We start from the raw sequence: 16508 nt of genomic DNA, 5'->3' as shown, positions 1-16508 counted from the left end.
CAGTTCACCCTAAGAGGACTGACCCCGGGTCTGGGCCCTATGACTCCGATCACACAGAACCCTATCTTTACCCCGGGGCTTCAACCTAGATCCTATCATGAATGGTCGAGAAATAAAATCTTGAGGCTGCAGGAGACATACGCGGACGGTGTCCCCTTAACATTTATTCAGTGCAAGGAGAAATTTAACCTCCCAGAATCTGAAAGGTTTAAATACATTCAACTTAGGCACTGGATCACCAACCCACTAGTTAGGAAAGCCGCCAGCAGACCCCCCATAGGCCTTGAACTAACTGCGATCGAAGGTCAACGTGCCCATAATGTAGCTACATGCTATCGTCTTACAGAAATAGCCCCAGAGGAGGAGGAACTACCGTACATGGTATCATGGGGGAAAGAGTTGGGGAAAGAGATTTCTCCTGAGTCGTGGCAGAGAATCTGGGCCAGAGCACACAAGTCCTCCAGATGCACGACAGTGAGGGAATGCGCACTCAAAATATGCTACAGATGGTATTTCACTCCGCAGAGACTGCATGCTATGAATGTTGAATACCCTGAGACTTGTTGGCACGGGTGCGGGGCAAAAGGGGACCTGGGTCACATGTGGTGGCACTGTCCGACCATTCAATCTTTCTGGCTGGAGATTCGCTCCAAAATTAAAGACATCTGTGGATCCCTCCTCCCTTTGGACCCAATGGTGATGATCTTGGGAGATTCCCCTGAGGATGGGTCATACCCGCAGTCCGGCCCTAGAGCGCAGCTCATTACCCAACTACTGATGGCAGCCCGCCTTACGCGCGCGCGCTTTTGGAAAGAGCCGGAGGGCCCCTGTATTGCACAATGGTGGATCAAGGTCTGGGAAATCTTGGGAATGGAGAAACTAACAGCCACATTACTGAATCCAACGGACACATTTCGACAAATCTGGGACCCATTTCTAGACCGTGTGGAAGATAAGGAACATATGTTCTTCCAACCAAAACTGATTAAATGCCTCCTCCAGCCCTGAGAATCTCACTAAAAACAAGGCGCATGGCTGATCTAGCACCAGAACATGAGAATATCGGGTACTAAGAACAACACCCGGACCACGGGGGGGAGCAGGTGGAAAAGAATGTTGTTGGTTTTTTTCTTTTTTTTTTTTTTTTATTCTCCCTCTCCCCTTCCCTTCTTTTCTTCTTTTATACACAATTGCAGCAATACATCCCCGAGGGTATCAATGATGTTACAAATGAATAATAATGATCAAAATGAAATGTCAACCCACTGTTAAATTAATTGGTCTCAGCGCTATTCGTTGAGTTCTAGGCAGGAGAATAATGATTTATTTATTTAACATTTATAAAGCGCTCACACAGCCCACAGGCATTGAGGCGCTGTTACAGGAATTGTTTGTTTTTCTTAGTTGTGTAATTGTGTTGTTTTTTTTTTTTTTTGTCTTAGTTACGTATTTATAACACGCTTAAACACCCAGAGGTTTCTAAGCGCGGACCCGGGGATCGAACCTGTTGTTGCATCGTGTCGTCTTGCTTCCAAGACGCGCACGCTGCCGCTGAGCTATCCTCCCGGGATGATGTAATGTTGAACTGCATTCAAATATCATTGCCATTGTTTATACTGTTAAAGATTACATTGTGAACTGATATTTCAATAAAAAAGATTTTGACAAAAAAAAAAAGTATCTGTCCCTCACACTTATACACACAACTCATATAGGTCCCTTTCAATAGCCAAGTTCTGCTTCAAAGGCAACACAAAGTTCCTTTCCTCCTTTAGGAATTCACTTGGCACTTGGATTATTTTATGATTAAACAAGGTTTATCACTATGCATAATAAAGTTTCCACACACTCTTGTTTATCAAACCAAAAAGCCTTTGTTTCATACTTTTGTGAATATTTCAAAAGAACTCCTACTCTTTGGAAAATACAGCTACACATTTCTTCTTTATAAACAATATTTTCATCATGATGGTTTTACCACAATTCATCAAACACGTTAGTTCTCTTGCGACTTTCTTTCCACCACAACCTCTGACCACAATGCAGTACTTCAATATCTTGTTCCTGGTCCACTAACCTGCTAGGACTACTAACCATCCCTTTTCTGGTGTACTTACCTGCCTAAAAAAATACTCCTACCACTACTACACGTACTCTATGATGAGGTTTACTTCCAACATTAGCAAAGTCTTTGACTTTGAACATTATTGAGTATCACAACGTCTTCCAAACGGATACAACACTGATTGATTCTGTTTGTTCCACTGATTTGTTTGCCACATGCAATGCAGGTTATGTTCCTCTCCTTCGTGATACTTTCCACAAGAAGGGCTTCTCTCCTGCCACCTTTGGGTTTCTACTATCACACCAGGTAACTGCGGGAAAGGTATATTATTCACTTTTCTCTTTAGGAAAACAATCTCCCCTTTTCTCTGTAATGACCTTTCTTTGACTTAGCCAATGCTGGTTGTTATCTGGCTTAATTATTGCCTCCTCTTTACATTGGCAATGTTGTTTACAGTTTGGGTTCAATATCGCTCCCTCTTAACTTGGGCAATGATAGTTGCAAACCTCCTCCTCTTGTTTCCTCTTAAGAGGAGTATTGTACTAAAAATACTTTTTCATTAGTTCTTTATTCAAAACATTTGCAAGCAGCCAGCGGTCTTTCACAGAGTGCCCCTGGGTCACCAATCAAAGACCAACCCCCCGGGCCTCCTTGCACGTCTGCTTAACCCGCTGTTGCAACTTCTTCGGGTACAGAGTTTCTGACAGCCCCGGTTGTGCTCCCATGTCTCGCGCCTTTCACCACAGGAGCCTGCGTTGCTTCTTGCATTTTCCGATGCTCCTCACATTCTCTGATGCTTGCCAGCCACCAGAGTTAGTACAGGAAAGGGAGAGCTCTCTCCCACGCGGCAGCCTGTCACAACAATGCTTCCTGCTGTGCAACCTCTGCAGTTCAGGCTTCTCACTCCTGCGACTCCCTCTACATCATAATCCACTACAACCACGGCAGGTTTCCCGGCATCTTCAATTCTCTGCCCTTGCTGCATACATGGCTGTTGACTACTTCTACTGCTTCCCATGGCCAGCACCTGAAGGGGCTTTAAATAATCAAAACTCCTGCTCAGGTGTGGGTGTCATGATTCCTGCCCCTCATGTCCCCAGCCCTCCAAGATGTCAGGCTGGAGCCAGGCCACGATCACCTACATGGCCCTCAAGGGCCTCTCCATCCAGCCAAAGACCCACTTGGAGTCAGACTTGGCGCTTGTGGCACCAGACTCACTCACTCCCATAGGATAACATTGGGGATTGGACTTGTAGTGCATTGATGGGGACAAGATGGAAGCCCCCACATATTTCGGTTCCCAGAACTGCATGCACAGTCTAGTCTTTCAGGTTTGCTTCAGCCCAGAGACACCTGGGATACCCAGAGACTATGTAAGCCACGCCCAGGCTGAGAAACATGCTTTGTGTTTTCTGCACCTGCAGCGTGACACTCACCGTGTTCGGATCGTTCTCCAGTAGGCATGCATCTTTCTTCTGCGCTCAGCTCCTGCAGGAACAAGAACACCGTTAGGAACAGCCTTAACTTGCGGCGCTTCTGCCAATCATTCATCGCTCCTTCTGATCTGCGGGCATCTTCGACGGTGTCATTCCCATCCTGGCACGCCGCTTCCTAAGGAAAAGGGAAAAGAACAGAAAAAAGGCATTAGTAAGCATTCAGCAAATCTTTGCTTATTTTTAAAGACTGTACGAGCTTCAAACGCTTACCTGAATCCCAGCCGCTCTGGGGGGAACTCTGTCTCCGGAACTTCTCATCCATCTGCAAGAGGGAAAAGACACTCCAGGTTAGCGTGGAAACATCTAGAGGCGCCACATACCGCGCTTACTCACCGCATTTCATCTTCATAGCCGGCATCCACGCTGAAAACGTCGTGGCACCTAAAAGACACAGAAAAAGAACTCAGTTCAATACAAATACGAAAGGGTCGCATTGCGCATCGCGCTCTCACTCACCTTCAGCGCTACTCATTTCAGCAGCACGTCGCCATCCCCGGACGCCGGCCATCATCTAAGGAAGGAAAGGGACGAAGTTAGAGAACTGTTCAAAAGACTCATACTTACCTGTCGGACTCTTGCCAGTGAAGTAACTAGGCAGCAACAAGCCTGCATCAATCAACGCGCCCCTGCGCTGAAAGCAGGACGGAGAGCACATTTTCCAAGAAAACAAGGTGAGCTGTGGATCAAAGGGAAGGGTTGGACCCCGGGGAAGAAGGGGTTCAAGCACACAGACAATAGGGAGTTAAACTCTACCAATCCTGTGTTTCAGGCCCAGTCTACAGTCGAGTAGACACCAGGGAAGGGTTCGAGGTCGTAAGAGGTCAGAACAGGCTGAGTGACATCCCCGTGGATACCAGGTGAGCGTTACAGTGGGCCAATAGACAAACTAGACTGCATACTGCAGTTCTGTGCCTCTAAGCCCCTCTTCCTCATCCCAGTACATAGGCCATTATGGGAATTGAAGTCCCTTATGTGTGTGTTTTTTTTTTATATTAAGGGCCTCAGTTTTACAATATGGCATTAAAACGGTGGGGTCATCAGGAAAGTTGTTTAGCGGGTTCTCCCAATTCCCCCTCCCATGTGACCCTCCCACAGAACACCAGCCACAGCGTCAGGATCAGGAAGCGCCTGCCTTTCCCTGGCCACATGAGAAGGGCCCGAGGCCAGGGTCTTTGGGATAATCACTACTGATTCATCACAATACTGTGAGGGGTCAGGAATGCGAGGCAGACAACTGCTTGGAGTTTTGTCAAAATATGACATTTTATTAAAATAAATATGTTCAAACAATGCCTTGCTTGCCGTACTCTACCAAGGAATTCCTTACATACTCTAAAGGCTAAGGGAACAATCTCTAGCATGGGTTAACTCGCCCTCACTCTAAACAACAAAACCTACAAAGACAATTATACAGAACCACAAAATAAACAATATCAGAATGGTCTTCACCCGTTCTGGATAAGATCCCTTCCCCAGGTCCTAAAGTCAACTTCAAAATGTTCAAAAGGAAAAGCAAAGCTCGAACCAGTTCTTGTCAGTTCCAAATCAAAGCAAAAAGTTCAAACAAAAATCCATTCGTAACAATTCTTTGTTCCTTGATAAAAAGAATCCCTTCTAATTTGCAGCAAAGAAAATTGCACCAATGGTAATCCTGATCATGTTGATAATTTGTCTCTTCTTCTAAATCGTTAGCCACAGTTCATAAGAAAGTGCAATATTTCCTTAATTATAATAATCCACCATTCTTTAGGGCTTCTTCTGCTACAACTTTACATTTGGTAAGGACTTTGATAGTACATATGGTATATTTGTCAGAAAGCTCTTCTTTGGGCTGCTGCTTCCCTTTAACACCCACCTTCCTACTGTTGTTACTATGAGAACAGTCACCTTCGTCCCACAGCACGCTGCTACTTCAAACCACTTCAATGTGACATCTGCTGACAACTTAGTATACCACTACAATTCAAGTACTACCACCACTGCTTTGTACCTATTAAGCGGGTATTGACAAGACACTTTGACCTCTTCAGGTACGCAAGGCACTCTTCCTTTTTATAACTTCCGAAAAAAGGGCAGCCTCTTTGCCTCTTCTGGCTGTCTGACCGCCACAAGAACAACCTGTTTCTGCCCCCAAGACTCACTTCTTTTCAGCTTCAGCAGTCTTTTGCACCACAGGTTGTAATCTACTTCGGAGTATACTTCACAAGCATTTAGATCTACTTCTCCAGCTTTACTCTCAGCTTTTCTGCCAAAGGAATTGCTCAGAAGTTATAGTGCCACTCTTTCAGCTTCAGGTAACAATGCCACAGTTGTATCGTAGGCCACTTGACAGTTAACAAATTCACAGTGTAGGTGGATCCTTTTTTTAAAAATGCCTTAATCAGAATGGTTGCACTATAAAAAGGGGTTGGCTCTTGGCTAATGCTTGTTCTCTTCCGTATTTTAAACTCTTTGCTTCTTGGATTTAGAAAGAATGTCAATTCTGGATACAGTGTAGGAGTCAGTCTTTGGAGTGGCACACAATTGGGGCACACGCAACCTTCTATAGATGTAGATTTTACTCTTAGTTATTTGCAACTTGAAAACATGAATGTTTGGTATTCGGTAATGGTCTGCCAAGCCTTCCTCTTTCTTGATTAAGGACACGTGACCACTCTTAGTCTGCAACAGATTATAGAAGGTTCAACAATGGGTTTAAACATGCGGTTTCTCACGCAAATGTTAAGGCTTTCACTAAGAGCGCGTGTGTTACAATTCCATTGTTAACTGAATTTCAAGTACATCGAACAGCTTTTACTCGCTTTTAAACATCACGAGTCCATTAGAAGCTGGCTACTGTTACTTGTAAGGCTTGTGAAGTATATCTGAACGATGTACTTCACTCACCGGCTTCAGGGACACAGCTTCTGCAGGTTGCTCTGCTTCCCAGACTTCCTCGACCACTGCTACTACTTCTGGCTCACTTGGGCCCCACACTCTTCTCAGACACGGGTGTCTCCAGTCCGACCACTTCAATTGGGAGTTTTCTTTTCTTTCCAGACAAAGATCTGCAATCACAGCAACTCGGTCCACATGGGGAAAAACTTCCAGCATGTCTTTCGCTGCAAAGTCTTTGCAATTCATGTTTTGGGAGCAAAGGCCCCTCTCAGAATTTGCAGGTGAAATCTGCTCTCTCCACGTCCCAGCGTGCCTTCGGTGTTCCCACTTCATAACTTGCCAGCCTCACACTTCTCTGCTGCTACTACTACTGCCAGCCTTCCAACTCCCGTTCCAGCTCCTTGTCTTGCTTTCCTGCTGGGGCCTTTTATGCCTCAAACGTTTGTCAATAGGCTTCAGGTGCAGGCCGTTAGCCTTAATTGCCTGACTGCCACAATGGCTACTGGGCTTAATTGCCCGACTACTACATCTACACGCCTCTTCAGTCCTCTTCCTCGTCTCAGTACCTCTAGGATTCTGGGACCTGTAGTTCTTTCAAGAAGGTTAGGTTTTTCTACTTCTGATTACTTGTAAAAGGTAGATTTAATTCCCATAAGGTTTTAAACAGAGAAGCTTTACAGAAGAAGATGGTTTAGAGAAGATATCATTTCCATAATCCTTTGTATTGTACCCTTGGGATGGAGGAGAATATTTAGTTTGGGATACCAAAAAGGATCTTTCTTTCGGTTTAGGGTGCTTTGGTTCACAACCTTAGATTTAATATGAGGTTGAGAGATCTTAAAATGCCAACAGCCCATAACCTCTTTAGGTACATTGGAAAGAATCTTCATGTCAGAGGAAAAATACTGTGTCTCATCCCACCGGAATCTCTTCCCCACCCTGGGCCTCGTCTCCTCCCAGGTGATCCTCCTGCAGTACACCAACTGCAGGGTTGGGATCAGGAAGCGTCTGCCTTCCCCTGGCCACATGGGAGGAGACTTTAGGCAGGCTTTCAGTGAGGGATCCGCAGGATTTTTCACAATACCCAGTGATCCTGGGCTACCACAATACCACGAGGACTAGAACGCCCCTGCCAGTATTGAACACCGTCTCACAGATACGTGAATGATATTATGGCAGGACAACTCCGGGCGAAAGCATTCTACTGGAAACCTTGTGTTAAGTAGAGTGTGCTTTAATAGTGTGAAGCACTAGCATGAGTTGCACGGCTAGTGATATTAGCAGTGATTGCAGTGGTAGCAACAATAGAACTAGTACTTGTGTCAACAGCAGAAGTATTTATTTGGGATAATTTTAAAAGTAAACAAAGGGAACAATTTATTTGAAAAAAGACTGCATTTCTGTTTTATAGTTGCCCTCCAGATGGTCAGCGCAGCATTTGCGACTGTTGTACAAGTTAAGATTAGGGGTGGTCATGTTACCCAGTGGGGTAAAGACAATGTTATGGGAATGGTTACATGCAGCGCTCATTGCGGTAGTGTGGGCAATGCAGCTGAAGTGACATCACAACCAACAAAGAACAGATGACAGGATCCGAAAAGCAACAAAGCTTTAGAATGTGTGGCGAGTCAGAAGGGGGTGTCTCTCTCTCTCTCTCTCTCTCTCTCTCTCTCTCTCTCTCTCTCTCTCTCTCTCTGAGGACATGATATACTCTGGTTTACTAAAATAAACTAGAAGGCCGGGTGCCTGTCTATTTTAATGACTAAGGTGCTTGTCTGTCAGTCGTGAACGTCCCTGCCTAACTGACCCTACCACTAAGAAAAATAACTTGGATCAGGAGAATGACTGCCTTCTCCCGAGGGTACTGCTAGTACCATTCTAATATGCAATTCGCAAATAGTCTTTTGTGAGTTCTTGCATTAGTCTCTTTAATTCTCCTAACAGGATCTTGCACTTCCTTTCTTCACCTTGGATCCCTTTTTGCTCTCTTAGTTGGTTTAGGCTTTTGGTCATAGACCTGCTTGTACCCTTCTGAGGGAATATAGTTTTCCTGGATCCCTCTGGTTTGTATCTGGTAGATATGAGTACCCTCTCTCCCTTTCTCGTTAATGGTATTTTGTTCTGGTTCAGGATAGTACTTTGTTGTCTCCCTTTCCCAGGGTGTTTTGTCACATTGGTTCTCTTCTCTTATTGTCCAGTTTCTCATCAAGGTTTTCTCTTAACTTCTCTGTGTTATAATGATGTTCTCTTGATTTACACTCCTTGTGTTTATTTGCTTTCACAATTAAATCTATTTCATATCTTCTACTGCGAGGAGGTGGCTGTGTATTACAACAATTCTCTCTTGATGCAGTATTTTTGGCCATTTAGGTCCAAAGCTAACTTTATGCCATGTCTTTTACTGTGACGAGTTGGCTGTATGACATATTGATTCACTGGAGTCTTGCCCCATCTCCTGTTCATCTGGTTACCTTCTTTCCTGGTGAGGAACGTCATTGGAGGGTTTCACTCTCGGGTTCTCTTCTTACTGGGTGTCACAGAGGCTGTCTTCTCTCCGGTGTTCGTGTTCTTGCTCTCTCTCTCCCTTTTTCGTGGTGCCGCCGCCGTTCCCGGACAGCACACAGACACACCGTTCTTCTCGGTTGTCGACAGTCTTTGCAATGTTCTTCCAACAAGGGTCCACCATCGCTTTGCTCCTGTGGTCTCGCCACTACCTCCGTTTCTCCTTGGGCTCCCGCCCTGCTGATTTCGCACATCTTGGGATCGCCATGACTCTGGCATCTTAAACAGCTCCTGCAAGTGAGTTTTAAACTTGGGGGGGTTTCTTGCTCTCCACTCCCGTCCAGTGTAGCACAGCTTGGGGCTTCCCACAGCCTGAGCTTACGTTCCTCTTGTCTCCTGCTTCTCTCCCTCCTCTTTGGAAGCACGTATTTCAACATACTCGTGCCAGTAAAATCGACATCCTGATTTAAAGGGAAACCACCTTTTCTTTCAAGATACCGCTATCCCTTTGGAGTTTCTTCGTCGCAGTCTTGACAATTCATAGTTACTTGTATTTTAACACATCCGATGTAGGCCGTGGTACCATCAGACTGAGGGAGTTCCTCATGGGAACGGAAGTCCTTGTCCCTTAAGGGTCAGTCTCTCCCGCTGAGGTTCCACTTGCCGCTATCCCTAAGGAGGGGATTGCAGAGCAGGCTCACCTCCCTAGCCTCACAGGAAGGGGCTCCCATTGGAGAGAAGGGACAAATTCCCTCAAATCGCTACAAATGCCACTTGCTTAAAGGTCGCCAACTCGTGCCACCACACACCAGTCTCCGCATGTGAGAAGTGTGGTTGTTTGCATTGCTAAGGTGGAGAACAGCTGTCTCTGATTAGTGACTATACAAACAAAATGTGAACGCTGATGGATCGAGCTATGAATATTTACAAACAAGTCGCAATTTACAAATCAGGGTACACTTTGCTCACTTCTAACCTCTTCCTGAAACCCTGTCCCTAACACCCCCATCCCTCACCAGCTACCCAACAAGTAAGGGAGGGAAGCTGCCAAATTGTCATAATTGTAACGCCGGCCTGTAACTCATTCACAATTTATTTTCAGGATCAGAAAAATGAAGTGTGAATTATTGGGCCCCACCTGACCAAATTTTAAGGACCGCACGCTAAAAACCCATCTTATTTTAAACAATCAAATAAAAGGCTGATAAAAACAAAAAACTGCCTTGGATTTGAACATTTGAAATTTCGGTTAAGACTCACCCTACAGTGAACACTGGCATCTCTCCAGCTCGTTCCTCACATTGCAGTGCACTAGGGAGAGACCCCCACTTCACCATCCAAAGGTCTGGCACTGCGCATCTGCCTCCGTTATGGCAGATGCTGTCGGTATATATACACAGATGGGGCAGGTATGCAGCTTACCTGGATTCCAGGCATCCAGAAGTGTGGCTAAGGCACTACGCAGTAAACTGGTCCAGGCTGTGCGGCTCTTCTCTACTCCGGCCATCGGGGAGGAGACAACACCTCGGAGGGCCTGCAGGGCAGTTGACACAGTGCTGGAGAGCTGGCCCGCAGGGGGATAAACAGAGGTTTCCCTCAGGATGCCGATGACCAGGTACAGCACCGTTGGCAGGATTGATACGCTTCCTAGGAGATGAAGCAAAGCACAGAGTGAAATATGTGAGAGACAATAACAAGCTACTTCAACCACTACTAAGAACATGAACTGGGAGGCTAAGAACCTCGGGGTCATCGACTCCACGCTTTCCTTTTCTCCACACATCTCTGACGTCTCTAAGAAGTCAAACTACCAACGGCACCTACTCAGGTGTATTCTTCCTTTCCTCTCCTTCCCCCAGAAGCTCACTGTCTCTAGAGCTTTGGTTCTCTCTAGGTTGTACTACTGCAACAGTCTCTTTCTAAATCTGCCTGCACCACTCTCCGCCTTCTGCAACTCATCCAGAACAGGACTGCAAGATTTGTCCTTAGCCTTAAGACCAGGGATCGTGTCTCTCCAGCCCTGAAATCCCCCATTGGCTCCCAGTGGTTGCAAGGATTAATGTCAAGACCCTCTGCATTGTCCACAAGGCCTTCTGGGGCCTGGCTCCACAATACCTTCAACTCTCCCTTCGGAAATACCTTCCTATCCGTGCCCTTCGCTCCTAACCCTCCAACTCCCTCAGGGTCAGACGCTTGATCTCTCTCTTTGGCTGGGGCCTCCCTCTGGGACAGCCTCCCTGCCTCTCTGAAACTTGAGGAGAACCATCTTCGGTTCCGGAAGCACCTAAAGACCTTCCTCTTTGCTTCTGCCTTCTCTCTTCCTCTCCCCTGCTGATCTCTGTTTCTGCACTGGGCACCTGGCAGCCCTCTGAATTCGGGCCCAGATCCCTGTCCACCCAGCTGCACACCCTCACTGCTCCTGGCTACCCTTTGCACTTGGGTCTGTATCTGCAACCCTACAGTCCCCTTACCCGCACTTATTAGACACCCGTTGTCTGCGCTTAATTTGTGCACTTGCCGCTTGTTGGCCACACTACCTGTTTTGATCACGTGTTTTGCACTTCCCACTCCTCCCCTGCCCCTTGCACTTTCCCCCTTCCCCCTTCCCTGCACATGCATGATCTCAATGTCACTTGGCCTAATAAGATCATTGTTTTGTCCCCCCTTGTACCGTTCCCTTGCCTCGCCGCACCTTGAAACACTTGTGTATGGGCGCAATATAAATAAAATATCATATAATTTCTAATTATCCATCTCCTTCTCCATACAAGGGAATTCACAACCAAACTCTCCAACCCCTACCATCCCCCAAACCCTCACCAGAAACAACCGCAACATTACTTTACAAAACCTCTGCCCACTTATAGACAATATTTGTACCCCTACAAACTACGCCAACCTAGATGCAGAGAAACTCGCTGACCTCTACAACAAAACGTTAGAATCAGCAATAGGCACCATCGCCCCACTCAAACTCACCAAAGCCAAACCGGCAGCTCATATGAACAAATGGTTCACACCAGAGCTAAAAATCCTCCGAAACTCCAAACGAGCCGCAGAAGCCACCTGGAGAAAAATGCCCAACCTCTCCAACAAAACTCAACTCTCGATAGCAGCCACCACCTACAAAACTGCTATCCTTAAGGCCAAAAAAGAGACATATGATAACAGAATTGAGAACGCCAAATCCAAAACAAAAGAGCTCTTCAATATCCTTAGGGAACTCGAATCCCCCCCCACTCTGGCTGAAACCTGCGTGAAAGATGCAGACTGGTGTGAGAGGATTCAAAAAGCCCTTGCAGACAAAATCACCACGTTACAATCCAAAATCTAACAGAAAAAGCTCAGCCTATCCAAAAAAACAAACCACCCTCCGCCCACCACCCCCAAAACACCTACTTGCCCCCCCTTCTCCTTCTCACCAGTTTCCACTAAAGAAGTAGAAAGCATCATTAAGGGCCTCAAGCCCTCTAGATGCCAAGGGGACTCATGCCCAGCTCCCATCATCCAAGAAGGCGCCAACACTCTGGCCCCCTTCATATCAGCCCTCATCAATGCATCCTTCAAATCAAGCTCAGTGCCCAGTAGCCTCAAGGAGGCCTGGGTCATGCCACTTCTAAAAAAACCTAATCTAGACCCCAATAACCCAACTAATTACAGGCCAATCACCACCGTTCCCTACATCCTAAAGATCCTAGACAGAGTGGCCTACCTGCAAATACAGAAGCACCTGGAAGACAACAACCTCCTGGGTCTCAGACAATCCGGCTTCAGGCCAAGGCATGGAACAGAGTCAGCCCTACTGGACCTAAAAATCCAGATGGACGAGGCAAAGGACAAGGGTAATCTAGCCATTCTCCTACTGCTAGATCTATCAGCTGCCTTCGACCTCGTCGACCATCAGATCCTCACAGAACATCTGATGACCTCAGCGGCCTTCTCTAACCAGGCGACTGCCTGGATCCAGTCCTTCCTAACCAACCGAACCACCCGAGTCTTCTCCCCAGGGGCATCAGCACTCCCTGTCCCCATCACCTGCGGCGTTCCTCAAGGCTCGTGCGTCTCGCCGACCCTATACAATATCTTCACAAAGCTATTGTTTGACCGCCTAGATAATCTAGGTGTCACTTACACAAACTATGCTGACGATACCCAGGTTCTCATCACCCTATCAGGGTGCTACGACGAGGACTCCACCAAAATCAACAACCTTTATTTAGAGATCCAAGCCTGGATGGCAGAGCACGGCCTATGCCTCAACGATGAGAAAACTGAGCTTCTCATTGTCGGCTCCCAACCCCGGCTAAACAAACTAGACCCCCGTTACGCGTCCATCAACATAGACGGTAACCTAATCACAGTAGCCAAAGAAATTAAAACCCTTGGGGTTTATCTAGACTCTACTCTCTCGCTCAAAAGACAGGTGAACGCAACTGCCTCTTCAACCGCTTACACCAATAAGCTCATCAACGCCTGCAAACCTTTCCTATCACCTTCTAGCTGCATTACACTAGCCAGAGCGTTAGTGCTCTCAAAAATTGACTACTGCAACACCCTCTTTCTTGGCTCATCAGAACACAACCTGAACAAACTACAGGTACTTCAAAATAATGCCATCAGAGCAGCCCTCAGTATCCCACGAAACGCCCACATCTCCAGCTTCAGACAAGATGCTCACTGGCTCCCAGTACGAGACAGAATCTCCCTCAGATCCCTCGTCATCGTCCATAAATGCCGCTCTAACGACGCACCCAAATACCTGGCAGACAAGTTCCACAATCACACCTCAACTAGACCAACTAGAACTCCATACGCACACTGCCTCTCTGTTCCCAAATTCTCCCTAAAAAAAGCAGGCGGCGCCAGCTTCCCGGTCCTAGCTGCCAAACTATGGAATGCTTTGCCACCATACCTTAGAGCAGAACCCTCATTTTGGACTTTTAGAGCCAAAACAAAGACATGGCTTTCCAACAAAAATGCCGTTTAATGCACTTTCTCTCTGCTTGCCTCTGTTGACCACCTGTAACCCGGTCTACTAAGCCGTTGTTGTTTTTTCACAATCTGTACTGTATATTTTTGCCATGCTGTAACTGTTTTTAAGTCTCCGGCGCCCAGCTACCCCAGGGTTCGGTGCGCGGTACAAATAAATAAACTAAACTAAACTAATATTCCAAACTTTCAGTAAGTGTACTTCATTGTGATTTTCCTTATTCTTCTGAATCGGCTTTCAGTGGTGTGCTCTCATAGTGTGTCCTCCCTATCCTGCTAACGTGTTAAATCAGCTCTCAGTGTACGGAGGTTATTATAGGAAGTGTGAGTGTTTCTCAGGATCTGCCTGCACAGCAGGGGTCTGCTCACAGAGTGAGGGTCACCCAGTGTTTCAGAATACACATACACTCTGCTAGGAAAAATTTCTCTTTGCAATTTTCCATCTATAGTATCCTATGGAAAGCCACTATTTTTGCTCCGTTTTTATCCTGTCCTGACTTTTTGAAGGGAACTAATGCCTTCAGCGTCACTTCTCTCGCCTTTTGCTCATATGTTATGGGGAACTGATCAGTCCTTCAGACTATCAGAACTAGGATGCTATGTTTCCCTTTATAATTTTTGTAAACACTGCACACAACTTAACGTTCTACAATTATGCTGACAACACCCAAAGTATCCTGGTAATCCCCAAGACTAGCTCCGATCATCCCCCCGAGCTAGCAGCCTGCCTCAGTGATATAGACCAATGGATGACTAGAAACCACCTCCTTCTCAACCCGGGGAAAACAGATCATGGTATGCGGCAACACAGTTCTACTCCCGTAACCATCCCCATTGCCTCCCTCCCTCGGCACTCCACCCCCCCTCCACCCACAACCCCCAACTCAGTCAAAAACCTTGGTTGCACATTGGACTCGGGCTTAACTCTGTCCCACCAGATCAATAATGTATCCAAATCCTGTCACTACCACCTCAGGCTGCTGAGACGCATCTTCACGTTATCTCACCTTCCCCAACAGATTGACTTCTATTATGTCAATTGTCACGTCCAGGCTGGACTATGCGAACTCCATGTACCTAGGTGCTCCATCATACCAAATTAACAAACTCCAAAGAGTCCAAAATGCAGCTGCTAAACTCCTCTTTGCACTGAGATGAAGGTACCACATTTTGCCTGCCCTCCGCACACTCCACTGGCTACCTACTGGATGATGGGCCACTTTCAAAATACTGTGCATCACCCACCAAGCAGTGCACAAGGCAGGCCTGTCATACCTCCAAGAGAAGACTATACTCTACCGCCCATCGCACACCCTAGGATCAAGCACTGCCCTTCTACTAATGATCCCAGCCTCCAATCCAGCCAGACTTGGAGGGTTGGCCTACTCTAGCCTGGCACCAACTCTATGGAATTCTCTACATCCCCATATTCAACACAACCGGGACTGCATGGCCTTTCGTAAAGCGGTAAAAACATGGCTTTTCCCAAATCCATGAAAGGGGCCGCCTAAGGCCATAAACCCACCCCCCCATGGCCAAAGTCCTGTGAGAAGCGGCACCAATCTGAAACACAAAAGAAGAGCCATGGAAGACAACTGGCCAATTAATTAATCACCCCACCCGGAACAGCAAGAACAACCAGAGAACGGAAGTCAGCCTATAGACCAAAGAACTTCGGACCTAGGCTACTGCAGACCACACGCACCTAGCTCACCCGCCAAAGGATAGCTGGTGTGATATGATCAATAGAGGCAACCCCCGCCCACCTAGGAATAAGAACCTAGACACCTGCACCAAAGGCACACAAGCAACTACGCTTGGCTAAACTCTCAGGAAAATCATGCAATCAACCCAAGAAACACCCAGCAACTCAGCATACAATTGCTCCAGGGAACCAGAAAATGGGCCCCACGAGTCCCACTACAGAGCGTCTCGAAAAGGACCAGCGGCCAGTTTACCTCTCTGAAATCCACCATCACGAACCTCCAGGACAAACACAGCTGGCGCACTGTGCTCCAAAAGCATCTCAAGTAAGGAAGCCATCCACCGACAACCACAGATACTCATTTCTACCAATATGCTCACTCTCCACTTCGCATCAACAATAGAACGCAGCTACACCCCCCTATCAATTCGACCTAGCTGCACACATACCTACATAGTCATAAAACACGTCAACATCCTGGTAGAACGCAGCAATACCCCACAAATAAATTAGCCTAGCAGCTCACATAATCACTTACACATGCCCCACGGCAACCAGAACTCAGACTCCGAGACCATCATCCTTGCTGCACACATTACACTGTTCTCTCACATCCACCACACCGCACTTAGCATTAGAATGCAGCCAACCCACGCAAACCTCTCTGGCTGCTCACATACCAGGTGCACCCAAGCACTATATGCTACTCTACTGTCTCAACTGATACGGGCCACCCCGAGGGCGTTCAAGCCACATCGCTTTGAGATCATACCAATGGTACACAAGGCACTATACAAATGCACTATGTTATGTTATGTTAAAGGTACTTATATAGCGTACCGTCACCAATGGAATTGGTCCCCAGGCGCTCTGG

General features: G+C 46.8%; 1 protein-coding gene across 6 annotated transcripts in view; it reads right to left on the bottom strand.

The window, feature by feature from the left end:
- The window catches only part of HEATR5A (HEAT repeat containing 5A), a 704366-nt gene that overhangs the window by 50818 nt on the left and 637040 nt on the right, over positions 1–16508 (bottom strand). For all 6 annotated transcript variants that reach the window (XM_069638471.1, XM_069638476.1, XM_069638475.1 and 3 more), the window contains one exon: positions 10363–10587. In XM_069638471.1, the coding sequence (XP_069494572.1) occupies positions 10363–10587 (225 nt within the window). The remainder of the gene's footprint in view (positions 1–10362; positions 10588–16508) is intronic.

The sequence above is a fragment of the Ambystoma mexicanum genome, chromosome 14 (assembly GCF_040938575.1).
Source record: "Ambystoma mexicanum isolate Mex_15411 chromosome 14, UKY_AmexF1_1, whole genome shotgun sequence".
Taxonomy (NCBI): domain Eukaryota; kingdom Metazoa; phylum Chordata; class Amphibia; order Caudata; family Ambystomatidae; genus Ambystoma; species Ambystoma mexicanum.
The sequence above is the reverse complement of the archived record's forward strand: the minus strand, read 5'-3'. Positions and strand labels throughout refer to the sequence as shown.